This window comes from Rhinatrema bivittatum, chromosome 3 (assembly GCF_901001135.1).
Source record: "Rhinatrema bivittatum chromosome 3, aRhiBiv1.1, whole genome shotgun sequence".
NCBI classification, from domain to species: domain Eukaryota; kingdom Metazoa; phylum Chordata; class Amphibia; order Gymnophiona; family Rhinatrematidae; genus Rhinatrema; species Rhinatrema bivittatum.
Window position 1 is genome coordinate 222,624,973 of NC_042617.1, and position 20,716 is coordinate 222,645,688.

The 20,716-nt window shown below is 42.1% G+C and overlaps 1 protein-coding gene across 6 annotated transcripts in view; it reads right to left on the reverse strand.

Annotated features, from left to right (window-relative positions):
- The window catches only part of EGLN1 (egl-9 family hypoxia inducible factor 1), a 559,025-nt gene that overhangs the window by 341,870 nt on the left and 196,439 nt on the right, over positions 1-20,716 (reverse strand). For 4 of the 6 annotated variants that reach the window (XR_003855482.1, XM_029594248.1, XM_029594247.1 and 1 more), the window contains exon 3: positions 7,590-7,676. The exons of the other annotated variants lie outside the window; for them this stretch is intronic. Coding sequence is in view for 3 of the 4 variants with exons in the window: in XM_029594248.1 (XP_029450108.1) it covers positions 7,590-7,676 (87 nt within the window). In the remaining variant the exon portion in view is untranslated. The remainder of the gene's footprint in view (positions 1-7,589; positions 7,677-20,716) is intronic. 6 annotated transcript variants of the gene reach the window in all.

A 20,716-nucleotide genomic window follows, 5' to 3' on the forward strand; every position in this document is an offset into this window, starting at 1 on the left:
GATGGTATCGGGGATGGTGAGAAGGGTTTTGGTGGGGATGGTATCTGAGGGATGTAAGGCGGGTTTGATTTTCTTGAGAATGGATTCTATCTCAATGCAAGTGGTGGTTTCAAATGAACTGAATGATGCTGGGGGATCGGTGGACTGGGATGATGTGGGGGGGTGTGATGTGGTAGCAAGGAGAGTGTGTGAGGGGGAAGAGGGGTTTGTAGTGGAGTAAATGGTGGATGTGGTAAAGGTAAGGCAATTGATATAGTGAATCTGGATTTCCAGAAAGCATTAGACAAAGTCCCTCATGAGACTTCTTAGGAAATTAAAAAGTCATGGGTTAGGGGGAAGTGTTCTATTTTGGACGGAAAACTGGTTAAAAGATCAGTTATCTCCAGTGGGAACTATGTACCCAATGGAATCAACTAACTCAACCACTTTTGTTGCCTGTGCAAATCACAGCAACTATTAAATGAGTTGCAGTGGTGGCTGTGCCGTCGACTCTCAAGAAAGGAGCCCTTCTTCATTTGCTCACCTATCAAGTAGTACTGGCAATGGATGCCTCCGCCAAAGGGTGGGGAGCCCACAATAGGATCATTCGAACACAGGGCATCTGGACTTTTCAAGAGAGCCACTATCAGAACTGAGAGCAATCAGATATGCTGTATCAAACCTTGCCTATCTCCTTCAAGGAAAGATAATCCTGATTCAAATAGATGGCCAAGTTGCCATGTTTTATATCAACTAACAAGGAGGAACAGGATCATGTCCTCTCTGTCAGGAAGCTTTAAAAATCTGGAACTGGGCAGAAAGAAATCAAGCTGTTCTACAGACCACCTGTCTATCAGGCATCTCCAACACACTGGCAGATCAACTCAGCAGAGTGTTCCAACCACACGAATAGTCTGTACAGCAATCAATGGCTGACAAACTTTTCAGCTTATGGGATCCATAGGTTTTAGGTCTGGACTAATCAACAGGTCAGCCTGACCTAGGTTCTGTCTGCAACAACCTACAAGCACAACACATTTTATTACTGATAGAAAAGGATCGCACATTATTATATCTATTTTTTTACCAAATATTATCTTTTATCTTGTCCATGGAGCCAAGATGTCTACTGATGTACAAACTTGTACAAATTTATTTAATTATTTTGTATTTTTACTATAATCTACATAGTAGCTTCTATCTTTATTCACAGCAAGCATAGCATAAATCAGGAAAGAACATTATAAGCTAAAGTGAATTAGATTGTACTATATTGCACTACATTGAACAGAAATACAATAAAGCTTTTAACTTTCTCACCCCCAGCCCACCCCCGAGATGTGTCCTTGGAACAACCAATCATCTAGATAGGGGGAACATATGTATCCCCAGCTTGCACAGATGTACCACCACCACAGATATTTTGTGAAAGGACGTAGTGCTGCCAAGTGTTCCCCCACTACAAATCTGAGATACTTTCTGTGACCTGAAAATATCTATGTGGGTGATGGACCCTTTAGATCTTCTTAACCCAGTTCTCAAGGCACACCTAATCAGTCAGGTTTTCAGAATATCCGCAACGTATCGATTTGCATACGTTGGAAGCAGTTCATGCAAATCTCTCTCATGCACAGTCATTATGGATATCCTGAAAGCCTGACTGATTATTTATTTATTTTTATATTTTTATATACCGGTGTTCCTATATGAAATAAAGATCACATCGGTTTACATTGAAACAGAACATGAAAATTGCCAAAAGGCATTACATAGAACAAGGTTATGAAACTTGGAACAGTGTACATAAGTTCAAAATTTAACAATAACGTTGTAACATTGATGACCAAAAGATAAAGGAGAAAAAAAAAAAAAAAAAAAAAAAGACTTAAACAATTAAGTTGTTTAGGTGTTGTTAAGTTGATTAGGTGTGCCCCTAGGACTGGGCTGAGAAGCATCGCTGAGATTCAGTCCCTTTTTTCTACTAAGGGAATTAAGGTGCCCAGGGAAACCATTTTCAACTTTTCCCTCTTTAAGAACTTGTTCAAGGCCCTACAAGAAGCTTGAGATCAAAATCATAAGACTCAATGAATCTTATCTTTTGTCCAGGGATCAGCTATATGGATTACTTTACCAGTAGCTATTAAGGCCGAACCATCTTTTTAAATTTCAAAAGATGGTTATAGAATACTTTTTTCAGAAGGTTTTAAACAAATGATATTTAAAGCATGCGTTTGATTTGGACCAGTGAAAGAGCCATAGCTCTGCAGGGCTAGTTAGTAATGGATTTGCAATTTCACAGGATTCTCAGATAAGTTATATGTCTTAGTTTATTTATGTATTTTTTTTTTTAGATTTTATGGTTTTATGTTTTGCTTTATTATGTTTTTATTTCTTATTATACACTGACTGTTTTTAGCTTGAATCATGCTATATTAATATTTTTAATCTGTGTTTTATCCTTTATGGATGTGTCGTTATAAACCACTTAGTAATGTTGATAAACGATCTAGAAATAAAATTAAAGAAGTCTAGGATGGGATGAAGTCGTCCTGTTTTCTTTGGGATCGGGAAATACTGGAATAGACAAAAACAACAGTGTGCTAATACGCATATGTGGCTCCTACAATATAACTATAGACATAAATATGGCTTAAAAATGAAATGATGTGAAGGGTTTAAAACTTGAGACATTAATTTTGATTCGTATGTGACTTGATGAACAGGGGGACCGTGCTGAAATCTATGGGGCGGATTTTAAAAGCCCTGCTCGCGTAAATCCGCCCGGATTTACGCGAGCAGGGCCTTGCGCGCCGGCGCGCCTATTTTCCATAGGCCTGCCGGCGCACGCAGAGCCCCGGGACTCGCGTAAGTCCCGGGGTTTTTTTGTCGGGGGTGTGTCAGGGGTGGGGCCGATCGACGCAGCGTTTTGGGGGCGGGATGCGGCGTTTCGGGGGCGGGCCCGGGGGCGTGGCCGCGCACTCCAGAACCGCCCCCGGGTCGCGTCTCGGCATGCTAGCGGCCCGCTGGTGCGCGGGGATTTACTTCTCCCTCCGGAAGGCGTAAATCCCCGGACAAAGGTGGGGGGGGTTTAGATAGGGCCGGGGGGGTGGGTTAGGTAGGGGAAGGTGAGGGGAGGGCGAAAGAGAGTTCCCTCCGAGGCCGCGTGGCTCGGCGCGCGCCGGCTGCCCAAAATCGGCAGCCTTGCGCGCGCCGATCCTGGATTTTAGCGGCTACGCGCGTATCTACTAAAGTCCAGCGTACTTTTGTTTGTGCTTAGAGCGCAAACAAAAGTACGCGAATGCGCCGTTTTAAAAAATCTACCCCTATGTATATAGCGACTTATAACCACTACTTATAGAAAACTAACAACTGAAATAAAGCGCGGGTGGAACTGATCTGAAGGTTCGCAAAGCTACATCGATCACTCAAAAAATATGTAATGTAAAAGCTATCTAAGCTAAAATTGTATCTACGGCTGCGGGTATGAAATCAAACAATAAAACTTACTTGGATTGGTATGCCAGCAGCATACCGGTCTTCTTCTGAACGTGATTAAGAGTTTGATGGAAACAGACATCTTTAGAACGCTGCAATGCGCGCCAAAACTACTGTCACTCAAGGCTGTGAGCGTAGGGACTGGTAAAATAGAAATGGTATAAAAAATAAAAATGAAAAACAATGAGAATGAAAAAAGCTTGCAAAATGAGACTGGAATTTTAACTATAGAAGGGGCCGCGCTGAAAACTATAGCAAAAAACTATGAAACGCAGCTAAGTGCATAAAAAACAAATAGGAGCACGGCTGAAGCTTAACCAAAAATACATATAACCACAAGGATATCTATGTTGTAAGTGGTGCAACAATGAAACTTACTCAGGGTGGCTTTCAAACAGCGCGCCGGTCTCCTTCTAAACATAATCGGAAGTCTAACTAAAGGCAGAGCGCTTAAAAACTCTGCGAATCACGCCAAAACAGCTGTCACTCAAGGCTGTGGGCGTGGACAAAACTACCCGTAAATGACAACTCTGCTTAAGCAACAAAAGTGAAAGTTAAACAAAAAGTGATATACCAATTGGATACAGTTATATCCGTGGATAAAAATCAAGAAATATTGAAGTGAAAAAAAAAAAAAATGAAAACGTGAAACTGACATGGACTCGCATACAGATCTGTTGGACAATTGTATCGCTCTCCAGATGATTGGACTTAAGAAACTGATCGCAGCCGCGGGTGTCTGAACTAAGACATTAAGATTACCAGTCCCTACGCTCACAGCCTTGAGTGACAGTAGTTTTGGCACGCATTGCAGCGTTCTAAAGATGTCTGTTTCCATCAAACTCTTAATCATGTTCAGAAGACCGGTACGCTGCTGGCATACCACTCCAAGTAAGGTTTATTGTTTGATTTCATACCCGCACCCGTAGATACAATTTTAGCTTAGATAGCTTTTACATTACATATTTTTTGAGTGATCGATGTAGCTTTGCGAACCTTCAGATCAGTTCCACCCGCGCTTTATTTCAATTGTTAGTTTTCTATAAATCGTGGTTATAAGTCGCTATATACATAGATTTCGGCGTGGCCCCCCTGTTCATCAAGTCACATATGAATCAAAAGTAATGTCTCAAGTTTTAAATCCTTCACATCATACATATATAAGATATTTCATTTAGGTAAAATCATTCATTTTTTCATACATTCATACTCTTTCGTTCTGATTGTCAAGCTACATTTCCTATGGTGTCTCAATTTATGTGTTTCATTTTATATGGTCCACTTCATATGTTACTATTTATATGTATTTATGATTTTATATTTGATTTATGTCTGTCTTGTATTGTTAAGTTTTATTTGCTATTTGTGTATTGTAGCCCCTGAGGCAGCCCCAGTGTGGGGGCGAAACTCGGCCTGAGTCGGGCTTTTTTTATTGGATTAACACGTCTCCAAATAAAGATTCTAAATGGACATTCCTTGGCATCTAATCGATTGTGTTGCCCCCAAGTTTCCACGTTACATTGGACCAACAGGAAGGTCCTCTGGCACTTTTACTGAACGATGTTCTCTATGATCCAATCAAAACGCCGTCTCAGGCTTTGGCTGGTGTGCTGAATATGGCTTGAGTGCCCTCTCTTGCCTAGAATGAGCACGAGGACCCTGCTGCTGAGAAAATCAAGAGGGCAGAGGAAAGCATCTCATCTGATGATAGATATATCTCCATACTACCCTGTTTTGGAATCACCTGGCTGAGGAGTTTAGCTTTAGTTAAATAGTTGATTCTCCAGTGAGGCAGACATATTAAGCATGGCTAATTCATCCTGTTGTCTACCGGGCGCCCCATGTATGGTATTCAAACTTACTTTTCCCGTCAATAAGCAGAGCTGAATTACCCTTGACATGTGGGGAATCTCAAGCTGAGGATTACGTGATGGAGCACTTACTGAAAAAGCAACTCTAACTACTGTGTGAAGAGTTGGAACAAACATGCTTGCCCAAAGTTATCATTTCTTGATAGTTCGCCCAAATGGTAATGGGACGCAAACGTGTGAATGGACAATCAATTTGCAGCTTTGCTAATGTCTTTGATAAGCACGGCTCACAGATGAGCCACTGAGGTAGCCATGACTCTCACTTGAGGAGCCTTGACAGTCTGATCTAGAGGACAGTCTGAGCTAGAGGGCAGCCAGAACTTAGCAAAGTGCACCAGTCAATTTGAACATGCGCATGGCAACCACTATTCCTAGTATATTAGGATCATAAGAGATGAAAAGTTGAAAAGCCTGACAATGTGGTTGAGTTCTCTTCAGATAAGCTAAGGCCATTTTACAATACAATGAATGTAGGGCCTTCTCCCCTTTATATGTATGAATTTTAGAAAAATCAAAGGCTTGATTCAGATGAAAGACAAACTTTTATCAGAAATTTGGGGTGAATGTGGAGCACCACTTTGTTACAGAAAAATTATATGTACAGCAAATAATGGACCAATGCCTGAAGCTCACTGACTCTTCTAACTGACATAATGGCCACTAGGAACAGTACTTTCCAAGTAAGGAACTTTAAGAAAGCAGACTGTGTGGGAAGTTTCAGGATTTCCTTTTTGAAATCCTTAGCATAACTTAACTGCCATCATAAGGAAAAAGAATGCGCTTTTAGGCCTAGCTAGAAACAGCTGAAGGCAGAAGTACTGAAAATGACGTAGCTACAGCTTGCTAGGAACTATATATTTATATATTCTTTAGTAGCTAAGATTAACCATATATGGAGATACAGCTTTTTATTCCAAAAAGTAAACTGTAATTTCTTAGGAAAAACGTAAACTTATGCATAGGAATTAGTTACATGAATTAGTTATAAGGTCTTGAAATTCAATGCATATTGATAGAATGCAATTAATTTTCATGTAGAGTATGAGATGCTGACTGTTGATTTTTCAAATGCTTGCTATCCGTGTCTTAAGATCATCTATAAGTTATGAATTGCTGCTCGGCCATGCAGATCTCTCATATCTTGGATTGCTGCTGGTGGCCTGTTTTAATTGTGTGTGTACGATCAGATAATAAAATAAGAAATTAAGCTAATTGCATTCTGTTTAATTTAGTGGTTACAAAGTTTTCTTTAAAGCTTTTAAATTGATACAGACAGAAATGCACAAAGCCAAGCCAAGGGAAATCCACTTACGGGATTTTTCACAATTTTGGTGCATTCGCTCAGGTGAATAGAGAAAGGTGTTTCTCTCCCTGTATCTCTCTGGCTTTGTGATAATTTTGCTTCCTTATATTCTTTTTCCTTATGGCCGACGATTTACCTGCTACTGAGGATTTCCAGGATTCTGAGCCATGGCTGGTTGCCTGTGGCTGTGCATTCACAGTTGCCTGCATCCTCCACCTTTTCTTTTTGGTTGTGTGATTTTGGTGTGCCAGCTGCTCCCCTTACTCCTCTCCAGCTCTCCCCCAGTATTTTTCTGGTATGGTGTTTTTTATGTTACTTTGGCTTTCTCTGTGTCCTTTGTGGCTTTTGTCTCTTTTGGGGGGTCTCTCCTCGGTTTTGGCGGGATATCTCTACCCTTTGCCTATGGGAGGGGAACAGGGTTCTGGATAAAAGGGGTTGTGTCCCCATTTGAAAAAGGTGGGTTTTGAGTCCCCATCTTGGTGCATCTGATAATTGCTATCTCCCCCACCAGCTGGTGCAGGGGGATTACAGTCTCTGCTAGGGAGGGGGGAGAAGTGCTTGGGGAGGGTGGCCTGGAGTTGGAGTCCCCATATTACAGGTTTCAGGGTAACAGACACTTAGTGCAGTGTCTGAGAAAAATTGTTTCTTAAAAATTGTTTCTTGTGATGTCTTACCTATGTCTAGTGTTTGTAGTGTGCCCAAGAGGAAGGGGAGATTCAGATTGGGAAAAAAAGAGGACTCCTGGTTTATCTTTGCCAGTTGGTGACATAGGGGAGTGATAGTGAGTGATAGTGTGGCTGGGACATAATAGAGGGAGTGCCTGATGATTTAGATTTTTATTTTTGTCATGGGTTTTGGCTTTTCTATGCCTATACCAGAGCCACCTGTTAACAGTATCCAACTGGATGTGGCACCACTGTGAACCCACCAATGCTACTTACTTGAAGAGATGACATTCTAGCACTAAAGATAGTGGGCAGATGCAGTTTCCCCTTGAGGGAGCCTTTGATTGGGATAAAACTGTATACCTGGAGAAGATTTTAAAAGAAAGAGAAAAAAAGTTAGTGCAGGTGAATGGTTAGCCTATCAGTACGGGTAGTGTGAATTTCATTTAGAAAGGATAAATCTGTCAAAGCCAGTCTAAAAAACTCTTTAGGAAAATCTCAAAAAGAATTGCTTGAAAGAAAAAAGAAACTTAAGAGACCTACACAGTGAAAATTCAAAAGAGGAAGTTGCACGCAGTTAAACTGTCAGCCTGGAGCTGCAGATACAGGAAATGAAAATGGGTGTGCTCTGTGCAGTTCAAAAGAGATGAAAGGTGAAAGAGAGCTTGCCCTTGCCTCTGGTGTCCATAGCCCAGCCCAGCCGCCCCCCCCCCCCCAAACAGGAACACAGATGTCATTACATCATAACAGCCACGACGACTCAGCCCATAAACAAGCCACCAGTGAAGAGCCACGCCCCTTTGTGCGTACCTTCACTTGAACCTTGTTGGAAATTTTGGGGGAATTTTATATCCTTTAATGGTATGGTTAGAAATTATTCTCTGCTGTTTTATTTATAAAATGTTTATTATGTCTGTTCAGTTTCCTGTATTTACTGGGGAAAGGAGATATGGAATGGCTGGGTTGGGAGGGATTAGAAAGGGTCAAAATGGAGTTTGTATTTAAAACTTGATATATTTTAAGCAGAATATGGTTACTGGACTATTTCAGTGAGTAATTGTATTTTATGCTGTTTGTTCCATTAAGGCTAAAAGTGAATTGATTTTTACTTTTTTAGTGAACAGCAGGATTTTTTTAAATTAACAGACTTGGCATCCACAAGCTGACATTATGTTACTGAATCAGGTGTGCCCACTGGGGTACAGGTGGTTTGCGCATGCCAAACAGAGTCGTAGGGGAGAAGTCATCATGCTTATTTATAAGGATAATTTAGATGTTCGACAAACATCTCAAAGTGGGAAAGGGCAGTGAAAACATAGTAGTGCTTATGGGGGGGGGGGGGGGCGATTGGGTTAATATATAGATCCCCAGGATGTGAAGGAACATCTATAGAGAATATGATGGATTTTACTGCCATGTTGCGTTTAATCTACCCCAAATTGTTGGTGGTAGGGGATTTTAACGTGAGAGTTGATAATGGAAATGAAGGCCTAGGCAGGGAATTTTTAAATGCTATCCAAGCTACATTGGGCTATCACAGTTAATCCTCAAGTCCAACATACCGACAGGCCATTCCCTGGATCTCTTGCTTGTCCCTTCAAAGTTTGAGTCATAGGATTTAATAAAGGATATACAGCTAGAAGAATTAATTTGGTCTGACCACTTTATGATGTCATTTACCTTCACTAAAATGATGCCCCAGGTGTGGGATCATAGAAAGGTATCGTACCACTAAGGGGAAGAATGGTTTTGATTTATTTAGGAGGGAATGGGAAGAGGCGAGAATCCTCCATAATCATAGTTCAGTTACTGATCGGGTGGAGTCATTAGAAACCATTTTAAGTAAAACCCTAGACAAAATAACATCTATAAAAACACTGTCTCTCCTAAGTTTATAGAAATGGGTCCCATGGTATTGTTTGGCATTGTTAACAAAGAAGAGAGAGATGCGTCAAACAGAAAGAAAGGGGAGGATCATAGGAAGAACTATCTTTTAATTGGACAACAATATAGACATTAATTATTGAAACAGTATTAAAGGATGCAGTTACAGGCCTTCCTGAACCACCCTCAAACTCTATTTGACTTAGTTTCCAGACTAATGGAGCTTGTGGAGGGTAGTGATAATGTACAGAAAGTGGATTGTAAATGTTTTGCAGCTTACTGTGCATACAAATAAAGTAAAATTGCAGCAGAATTACAGTTTGTCCCTCAGGCTGAGGAAAATGTTTTGCTGCGAGAGGATCTTTCCTAGAGCGAGTTTGAATTAGTGGTCTCCTCGGAGGTTGAGAAGAGTCTTACATTATTAAAAAACATTTAGCCTTCTGCATGTGTGCCCCTATGGTTCCTTAAGAATCTTGCAGAAAAAATGCTTAGGACAGTTATGGATGTAGTTAAAAGTTCCTTGAAGGAAGGATTGATACCAGTTCAGTTTAAAAGGGGGATTGTTCGCTCAATTTTATATTTCCTCCCTGAGGAACCAAGCAATTAGTGCCCTATCTCAGTGCTCCCCTCTTTAGGGAAAGTACTAGAGAAAGTTGTACTGAATCAGTTGAATGACTATGTTGAAAGTAAATATATTACATTAATGACAAAGTGGATTTTGTAAGGAGCAAGGAACAGATATATTGTTAGTATTAGTCTCCGATTATATTTTGAGATCTTTAGATGAAAGACATGCAGTTCTGGTAGTTCTGTTTGATGTGTCATAAGCTTTTGATTCTCTATTTGACTGTTTTACAACAAAGGCTGAGAGAGATGGGGATAGAAGGAAGAGTTTACCGATGATTCTGTTCATTCTTAGAAGGGCAAGATAATTCATCCTGGAGCCCCCAGGGCTCCTGCTTATTCCCCTGTGCTTTTTAATCTATATTTGCTCCCTCTTTGTTGGTTGCTGCAGGAATTAGGCGTTTATTTTATGGTATATGCAGATGATATTCAGCTGGACTTTTCAAATGAGGGATCACTTGAGGAAATAGTTGAATGAATAAACAAGTTAGACTGTTTGTATTTTTAAATAGTCAGTCAATAAGGCAGCTAGTAAGCAGTTGGTAGTGTGTTTATTTTTAAAAGTCTGTAAGGCAGCTAATAAGCAGAACTGAGTGTTTGTATTTAAAAAAAAAAAAAAAAACACCAAAAGTAGCCAGAATCTAGAAACAAGCTAGGAGCAGTGTATACCTAAGTAAAAAGGTTGAAAAGTTCAATTCAGTTACTTTGGAAAGGTGTTGAGGTAGTGTGATTTGGTTTGAATAGGTACCAACATTTGTTAATCAAGAGTGCAGTGAGTCACTCTGGCTGACTAACTGAAGTGTGCAAGAGGCATGGTCATTGTTAAAAAATACCATCCTCGAAGCACAATCCAGATGTATTCCACACATTAAGAAAGGTGGAAAGAAAGATGGGACTGAGGAACTAAGATGGCCGCGGGAGCAGTCGCATATTGAGTGGCTCCGTAGCCTCCGTCTTTTAAAGTTTCCTGCGACCCAGTTTTCTTGAACAATAATGCCCCATAAGAGAAAGGGGAGAATCTGGATCTTCCTCCCACCCCGAAGAATCTCGAGGGGCAGCGGTTAATTTACCAATATGTGACCGCGACATCAGGAGCGAGGACGTCTACCCCCATTGGTGAGAAAGGGAAAGGAGCCCCATACTCACCTGGGGAATTATCGCTGACGCCTCCGGATCCTAAGACGCCGATTTAAGCAGCTCTACTGCTGCAGCCTGAGCCTGCTGAGACGCTGTCGGGAAACCCCCTAGAGCATGCTCAGTTGGGAGGCAAGCCCAGAGCTGTTGCAGAGGGGGGGGCTGTTTCTCCTCCTTCCTCCGCCAAAGCTGTGAGAGTGGTGGAGAGTGAAGCTGGCGGAGAGAGGTCAACTGAGCTGACTGCCCCGTTTATCCCACAGAGAATTTCAAAACCGGCGGTTGTTACGCTCGATGCCCTTTGGGACTTGGTAGCAGGAAATGCCAGGAAGCTCGATAGACAGGCCTATAAACTGGAGGAAGTTTCTAAAAGAATGAACAAGATCGAGACTGACCAAACGAATCAAGGAAAAGCTCTAACAAAGGTAACTGAGGATGTAAAAAAACTACAAGATTTAAGTGCGGTTTCTGTGAGTGAGAGACTATCATCTCTGAGAAAATTGGAGTCTGTAGAGAACTAATTGAGACACTTAAATTTAAGACTCTTAAATTTCCCTAAAGTTATGGGGGAGTTGCCTTTGCAGACGTTCAAAAAGTTTGTTACTGAGATATTAAAGATTCCTCTTGAACAGGTTCCCCCTGTTAAAAAAATATTCTTCCTAAGACAAAGGAGTACCTCAATAGTGCCTGATATAGGGACAGACATGGAAAATCTGTCTGATTTCCTAGAGACATCTGCTGTTGAAATTATAGAGAGGTCTGCTCTTTTTGTGACTTTTTATTCAGAAAGTGATATTGGATTAATCATGAAGAATTATTTCAAAAATTTAAATTTTTCCTTTTTGGGAGGTCTAGTCCGTATCTTTCCAGATTTAGCAAAACCAACGCAGATGCGAAGGAAAAAATTTATTTCAATGCGCCCTAAAGTTTTAGCACTTGGGGGAACCTATGTGTTACGGTACCCCTGCAGGTGTGTTGTAAAACTTTCAGGGAACACATATGTTTTCTTCAGTCCGGAACAACTTCAGGCCTTCCTAGAGGCACGAGAGCATGACCTGCACCCCTGTAGAGCAGGATCCTATAAATGTACATGATGTGTAACCTAGCCTTACTTGCTAATATATTCTTATGTTCTCCTTTACTTCTGTTCCTCCCAAGTTTCCTACGAAGTAGAGAGGTTGTAAGATTGTTATGTTTCCTGTTATTGTAAATCATGATTTAGAGAATCTTATGTGAAGAACAATACACTACACCTCTTGTGATTCTATGCAAAATTTCTTTGTATTAATTGAAATGATGATAAATAAAGAATTAAAAAAAAAAAAAAAGAAAGGTGGAAAGAAGGCAAAATGATTACTGGCATGGTTAAAAGGGTAGGTGAAAGGAGCTATTTTAGCCAAAAGATCTTCATTCAAAAATTGGAAGAAGGATCCAACAGAAGAAAATAGGATAATACATTTAACTTGCCAACGTTTATGCAAGACATTGATAAGACAGGCTAAGAGAGAATTTGAAAAGAAGATTGCCATAGAGGCAAAAACTCACAGCAAAATCTCACAGTAAAAACTTTTTTAAATATATCCGAAGCAGAAAGCCTGTGAGGGAGTCAGTTGGATCGTCAGATGATCGAGGGGTTAAAGGGGCACTTAGAGAAGATAAGGCAATCGCGGAAAGTTTAAATGATTTCTTTTCTTGGTGTTTACTGAAGAGGATGTTGGGGAGGTACCCGTACTGGAGAAGGTTTTCATGGGTAAAGATTCAGATGGACTGAACCAAATCACGGTGAACCTAGAAGATGTGGTAGACCTGATTGACAAACTGAAGAGTAGTAAATCACCTGGACCGGATGGTATACACCCCAGAGTTCTGAAGAAACTAAAAAATGAAATTTCAGACCTATTAGTAAAAATTTGTAACCTGTCATTAAAATCATCCATTGTACCTGAAGACTGAAGGATAGCTAATGTAACCCCCTTATTTAAAAAGGGCTCCAGGAGTGATCCAGGAAACTACAGACCGGTTAGCCTGACTTCAGTGCCAGGAAAAATAGTAGAAAGTTTTCTAAACATGTGTGTGTATGCATCCTTCAGATCGAGGGAGCATTGCCAGTCCCTTCTTCGCAGAAAGGGAATCAGAGTGCCCAGGGAAACCATCTTGAACTTTTCTCTTTTTAGAAACCTGTTCAAGGCCTTTAGGTATAGGATGGGTCAGAATACCCCTGTTCTCTTTGGAATCACAAAGTACCAGGAGTAAAATCCCCGCCCCCTTTGCCCTGGTAGGACAGGCTCGACTGCTCTGGCCATTAAGAAGGTGGAGAGCGGGACTTCCGGCGATGACGTTAGTAGGACGGAAGCCCCGGGATAGAGCACCGCAGCCCCCCTCCTTGGCTTAACAGCATAAATACACTTTAAAACAGCGATTTTGCATCACTTTTCTTCCGGAGGGCTTCCTAAACGTCAGTGCCCCCACAGGTTAAATTTGGGGCGACAAGGTTGGAATGCGCCAGCGGACCGTCATAGTGCTCCCAAAATGGTGTCCGCACCGAAGAATCCCAAAATGCTGGCGGCAATATCAGATGAAATGCTGCAGCAAATCTCCCAGAGTGTGACCATGGCGCTGAATGCACAGCTGATCAAAATCCAGACCTCAATGGACGATATCAAAGGCACTTTGGAGGGGCAGTCTAAGCGGCTTGACCATGCAGAGCAGGTACTCTCTGACTATGTGGACCAGCTGGCAGAATCAGAGTGCCACATGGTGGAGCTACAGGCCCGGCAAAAAGAACTGCTGGATAGAATGGAAGACCAGGAAAATAGAGGCCAGCGGAATAATCTTAAAATCATTGGACTGCCAGAATCGGTGAAGGAGGGGGAGCTGGTAAACTTTGTGGAGACTTGGCTCCCTAGTCATTTAGCTCTGACGCTGCCCGATGATAAATTGCACTGTGAAAGGTTTCAACATGTGAGCCCACCACGGAAGACAACCAGCAAACCTAGACCGGTCATGGCGCGAATTCTAAACTGGTCACACAAAACACAACTACTCCGTGCCTTTCAACAGCAGACCTCATGGAATACCAAGTCTTTGACGACTTCTCAGTGGCTACTTCAGCGCAGAGGAAGATGCTGTCCCCGGCCTGCTCTGACTTACACAAACAAGGGATCCGATTCGCCCTCCTTTATCCAGCAAAGGTACGGGTGCACCACGATAAAGTGTTTTTCTTTACCTTGAAAGAGGAAGCCTCATCATTCTTAGCAATGCTGGAAAATCATGGAGCGGACTGATTGACCCCTATTTTCTGTCTAACGATGCCTACTGACGCAGGCATTTAAATTTTGCATGGGAAGAGTTGGTGGTTGGCTCCCTGGTAGGGAAGGGAGGACCACTGATCTAAGCGATCCTTAAAGTGCCAGAGATGGCTGTTACCAACATTTGTATGCTCTGCTCTCTATTATGCCAGGCCTGAATGATTTCACTGGAGTATCAGAGACATAGAGCACGGCCAGGCAGGCTTAAGTTACTTGAATTTATAATATGTTATAAGTTCTTTTATGTGTATTGGTTGATTTAGGAGGGGGACCAGAGGGGGGTACCTCTCTGTCTGGATTTGTATGCTTCCTGGGTGGGAGAGACCCTGTGTCTCTTGGAGTATGTGTATAGTGTCTATGTGGCTGTGGCTGTGGTGAGAGTGGCGGGGTGAGGTGGGATGAGGAGTGTGCGTAGGATATGGAGGAAGGGGGGGCGAGGTAGAGACCAGAGAATAAATATGCTGTTTTTGATCTTGATGGGTCTTGGAGCTCAGGCTGGGAGGCCCTGAGAATTTGTTTATAGCTTGCGGCCCCATCACTTACACACTGCTCATGTAGTGAAAATGGCAAATGGTTAAAATTAGACCCCTAAATGTGGACGAGGTTCATTCTCCGATAAAGAGGAAAAAAATGCTTTCCATGTTTCGATGCCTGCATTCACAGGTAGTGTTCCTTCAGGAAACACATCTCACTGATGCGGAACATGGAAAGTTGAAAAGAGAATGGGTGGGACAATGTGTATTTTCCTCTTTATCATCCCGCATGTGAGGTGTAGCCATCCTTATTCACAAATAATTGTTGTTTCAGCTCACTCGGGTGTGCCACGATAAAGAGGGAAGAAATGTGGTTGCTGCGGGGGTTCTCCATCAGCAGCAAGTGGCGTTCTGTAATATATATATGCGCCCAATAGCTACATTCATGAGTTCTTTACTGGACTGGTAGGCCTCTTAAGTGGTCTGTCGGACTACACTTTGGTGGTGGTGGGGATTTCAATACAGTGGTGAATAAGCATCTAGATTGTAAACCGCCCATTCCTATTGCCACCAATGACCTCCATCTGGGGGTAAATTTCCTGTATCAGGAACTGCAGTTGCTTGATATGTGGCGGGTGCTGCACCCAACTGAGCAGGATTTTATCTTTTTTTCCAATCCCCATCAGTTTCGACTGCAATGTTCTCTCGGGTAGTGGACCCTAATATAGGCGCTATCTCTCTTTCCGTCCATGTGCCAGTTACTATCACTATGAAGTGTGGACGGGGGTCAGAGGGGCCTTTCTCCTGGTGTATGCAACCTGACTTGGATTTAGATAAGCCATTTCACATGTATTTACAAAACCATTGGAGGGAGTATATGGAGGTCCCCGGCTACGTTATGGGAAGCTGGGAAGGCGGTGATGCGTGTGCACATTATAGCTTATGTTGCCAAGGTAAATAAGCAACGTAATGCAGAGATTTTCCGCCTTACTACAGTGCTCAAAACCGCACAGCAGCAGTACATGGCTAATATGACGTCCGCTACCAAAGGTCAGGTAGAGCAAGCGCAAGAAACATTAAACTCCCTTTCACACCAAAGAGCTTCTAAATCGCTACGATACTACTAATATCGATTATACAAATATGGCAATAGGGCAAGTAGAATGCTGGCTAACTTACAGGTCAATACAGTAAAGTGCGGCCGCGGTTACCCTGCTCCTAACCCGCTTTCTACTCACTTTTCGGCCGCGTTAGTCCAACCCGCGATATACTATCCCCTTTAACCTACTCTTAACGCCTCTTTAAATCACCGGGTAACCCCTTCTGCCCGTGGCATGTATATTACATGTAAACGATCGAATTAGCTAATCCCTCCCATACAATAACGCGCGCCCCAACTATCGCTTTTTTACCCTGCCGTTTTGCTGCGCGTTTAACCTGCTAATTTACTGCCTACTCCTACCCCTGCGTTAGAGGCAGGGGTAAGGGTAGACGGCAAACTTTCCCCCAAAAGGAAACCTAAAAACCTAAAATCCCCTCCCCCTGAAGCGACTTGACATGTTACCAACTTACTTTTTGTTGCTTTCAGCCCCTTCCCTTCTCTGCCGTCCTCCGGAGGGAGCAGCCGGCGGCGAAAACAGCTTGCAGCGGTCCCCCCCGCACAGGTCCCGGTTCTCCTGGCTCAGCCCTCATCTGAAGATTGTGAAGATTGTGAAGTCAGGTAAGAGCCCACTATTCTGTGCCCTCTCCAGTCACGCCCGTCCATGTGCTTTCATTGGCTTGAGTGCCCAAATTGACGGTTTCGAGCAATAGCTGGACTGAAGATTAACTTTTCTAAATCTGAGGCTCTAGCTCTGGACCCTACGCTGCAACACTCTTCAGAACATAAGAACATGCCATAAGGGGTCAGACCAAGGGTCCATCAAGCCCAGCATACTGTTTCCAACAGTGGCCAATCCAAGCCACAATAACCTGGCAAATATCCAAAAACTATTCCATGCTACTGTTACTAGTAATAGCAGTGGCTATTTTCTAAGTCAACTTAATTTATAAAAGGTAATGGACTTCTCCTCCAAGAACTTATCCAATTCTTTTTTAAACACAGCTAAACTAACTGCGCTAACCACATCCTCTGGCAACAAATTCCAGAGTTTAATTGTGCGTTGAGTGAAAAAGAACTTTCTCCGATTAGTTTTAAATGTGCCACATGATAACTTCATGGAGTGCCCCCTAGTCTTTCTATTATCCGAAAGAGTAAATAACCGAATCACATTAACCCGTTCTAGACCTCTCATGATTTTAAACACCTCTATCATATCCCCCCCTCAGCCGTCTCTTCTCCAAGCTGAAAAGACCTAACCTCTTTAGTCTTTTCTCAAAGGGGAGCTGTTCCATCCCCTTTATCATTTTGGTCGCCCTTCTCTGTACCTTCTCCATCGCAACTATATTTTTTTTGAGATGCGGTGACCAGAATTGTATACAGCATTCAAGGTGCGGTCTCACCATGGAGCGATACAGAGGCATTATGACATTTTCCGTTTTATCCACTATTTCCTTTCTAATAATTCCCAACATTCTGTTTGCTTTTTTAACTGCCGCAGCACACTGAACCGATGATTTCAATGTGTTATTCACTATGCCTAGATCTCTTTCCTGGGTGGTAGCTCCTAATATGGAACCTAACATTGTGTAACTATAGCACGGGTTATTTTTCCCTATATGCATCACCTTGCACTTATCCACATTAAATTTCATCTGCCATTTGGATGCCCAATTTTCCAGTCTCACAAGGTCTTCCTGCAATTTATCACAATCTGCTTGTGAGTTAACTACTCTGAACAATTTTGTATCATCTGCAAATTTGATTACCTCACTCGTCGTATTTCTTTCCAGATCATTTATAAATATATTGAAAAGTACGGGTCCCAATACAGATCCCTGAGGCACTCCACTGCCCACTCCCTTCCACTGAGAAAATTGTCCATTTAATCCTACTCTCTGTTTCCTGTCTTTTAGCCAGTTTGTAATCCACGAAAGGACATAGCCACTTTTGACTTTTCCTAGAAGCCTCTCATGAGGAACTTTGTCAAATGCCTTCTGAAAATCCAAATATGCTACATCTACCGGTTCACCTTTATCTAATGTTTATTAACTCCTTCAAAAAAGTAAAGCAGATTTGTGAGGCAAGACTTGCCTAGGGTAAAGCCATGCTGACTTTGTTCCATTAAACCATGTCTTTCTATATGTTCTGTGATTTTGATATTTAGAACACTTTCCACTATTTTTCCTGGCACTGGTCTGTAGATTCCCAGATCACCCCTGGAGCCCTTCTTGAATATTGGGTTTACATTAGCTATCCTCCAGCCTTCAGGTACAATGGATGATTTTAATGATAGGTTACAAATGTTTACTAATAGGTCTGAGATTTCATTTTTTAGTTCCTTCAGAACCCTGGGATGTATACCATCCGGTCCAGGTGATTTACTACTCTTCGGTTTATCAATCAGGCCTACCACATCTTCTAGGTTCACCGTGATTTGGTTCAGTCCATCTGAATCATTACACATTAAAACTTTCTCTGATACGGGTATCTCCCCAACATCCTCTTCAGTAAACACGGAAGCAAAATAATCATTTAAGAACATAAGAACATAAGAAATTGCCATGCTGGGTCAGACCAAGGGTCCATCAAGCCCAGCATCCTGTTTCCAACAGAGGACAAACCAGGCCACAAGAACCTGGCAATTACCCAAACACCTAGAAGATCCCATGCTACTGATGCACTGATGCAATTAATAGCAGTGGCTATTCCCTAAGTAAACTTGATTAATAGCAGTTAATGGACTTCTCTTCCAAGAACTTATCCAAACCTTTTTTGAACCCAGCTATACTAACTGCACTAACCACATCCTCTGGCAACAAATTCCAGAGATTTATTGTGCGTTGAGTGAAAAAGAATTTTCTCCGATTAGTCTTAAAATGTGCTACTTGCTAACTTCATGGAATGCCCCCTAGTCCTTCTATTATTCGAAAGTGTAAATAACCGAGTCACATCTACTCATTCAAGACCTCTCATGATCTTAAAGACCTCTATTATATCCCCCCTCAGCCGTCTCTTCTCCAAGCTGAAAAGCCCTAACCTCTTCAGCCTTTCCTCATAGGGGAGCTGTTCCATCCCCTTTATCATTTTGGTTGCCCTTCTCTGTACCTTCTCCATTGCAACTATATCTTTTTTGAGATACGGCGACCAGAATTGTACACAGTATTCAAGGTGCGGTCTCACCATGGAGCGATATAGAGGCATTATGACATTTTCTGTTTTATTAACCATTCCCTTCCTAATAATTCCTAACATTCTATTTGCTTTTTTGACTGCTGCAGCACACTGAGCCGACGATTTCAATGTATTATCTACTATGACGCCTAGATCTCTTTCTTGGGTGGTAGCTCCTAATATGGAACCTAACATTGTGTAACTACAGCAAGGGTTATTTTTCCCTATATGCAACACCTTGCACTTGTCCACATTAAATTTCATCTGCCATTTGGATGCCCAATCTTCCAGTCTTGCAAGGTCCTCCTGTAATGTATCACAGTCTGCTTGTGATTTAACTACTCTGAATAATTTTGTATCATCTGCAAATTTGATAACGTCACTCGTCGCATTCCTTTCTAGATCATTGATATATACATTGAAAAGCACCAGTCCAAGTACAGATCCCTGAGGCACTCCACTGTTTACCCTTTTCCACTGAGAAAATTGACCATTTAGTCCTACTCTCTGTTTCCTTTCTTTTAACCAGTTTGTAATCCACGAAAGGACATTGCCTCCTATCCCATGACTTTTTAGTTTTCGTAGAAGCCTCTCATGAGGGACTTTGTCAAACGCCTTCTGAAAATCCAAATACACTACATCTACCGGTTCACCTTTATCCACATGTTTATTAACCCCTTCAAAAAAATGAAGCAGGTTTGTTAGGCAAGACTTCCCTTGGGTAAATCCATGTTGACTGTGTCCCATGAAATCATGTCTTTCTATATGCTCTTGAGGATAGTTTCCACTATTTTTCCCGGCACTGAAGTTAGGCTCACTGGTCTATAGTTACCCGGATCACCCCTGGAGCCTTTTTTAAATATTGGGGTTACATTGGCCACCCTCCCTTTAACCCCTCGATCATCTAACGGTCCAACTGACTCCCTCACAGGCTTTCTGCTTCGGATATATTTTAAAAAGTTTTTATTGTGAGGTTTTGCCTCTATGGCCAACTTCTTTTCAAATTCTCTCTTAGCCTTTCTTATCAATGTCTTACATTTAACTTGCCAACGCTTATGCATTATCCTATTTTCTTCTGTTGGATCCTTCTTCCAATTTTTGGACCCTTCCCATTTGCGTGGAAAGCTTTGCTATCTGGGGGTCTGGATCCCAAGGAATCTTGGTTTATTGTATGAGTTAAATATCTCTGAAATAATTACCAAAGTACAGATATAGTTAATGGCATGGAGCTCACTCCCACTATCTCTTTTTGGCAGGTGTGCTCTCCTGAAAATGGTTATCGTCCCTAAAATTCTTTATCTCATTCACATGCCTCCTTTCTGGTTCTCAGTCAGAGACTTACAACCTCTGCGCTCCTGCTTCTCAAGGTTTATGTAGTGGGGTAGGAACGTGCATATAAAATGTACCACTCTTGAGCACCCTAGGCTTATGGGGGGATATGGATTGCTGGATTTTAGGCTATACAATGATGCCTGCCAGTTGAGATTTGTGGGAGAGTGGCTTACTGACACCTATTGTTATTGTGAGGCAGGGTTGCTGAGTAGAATTACTGCCCCATGGTCACCCCTCCATCTTCTGCAATTACGACCCTCGCTGTTGCTTACTATGGACTTCCCCAGACAGCTTTGTATTCTTGTATACGTGCTTGGAGGTGGCTGAGGAAGCTTCGTGGCTTGACTGGTATGTCATCCTTGTTACTACCGCTTCCGG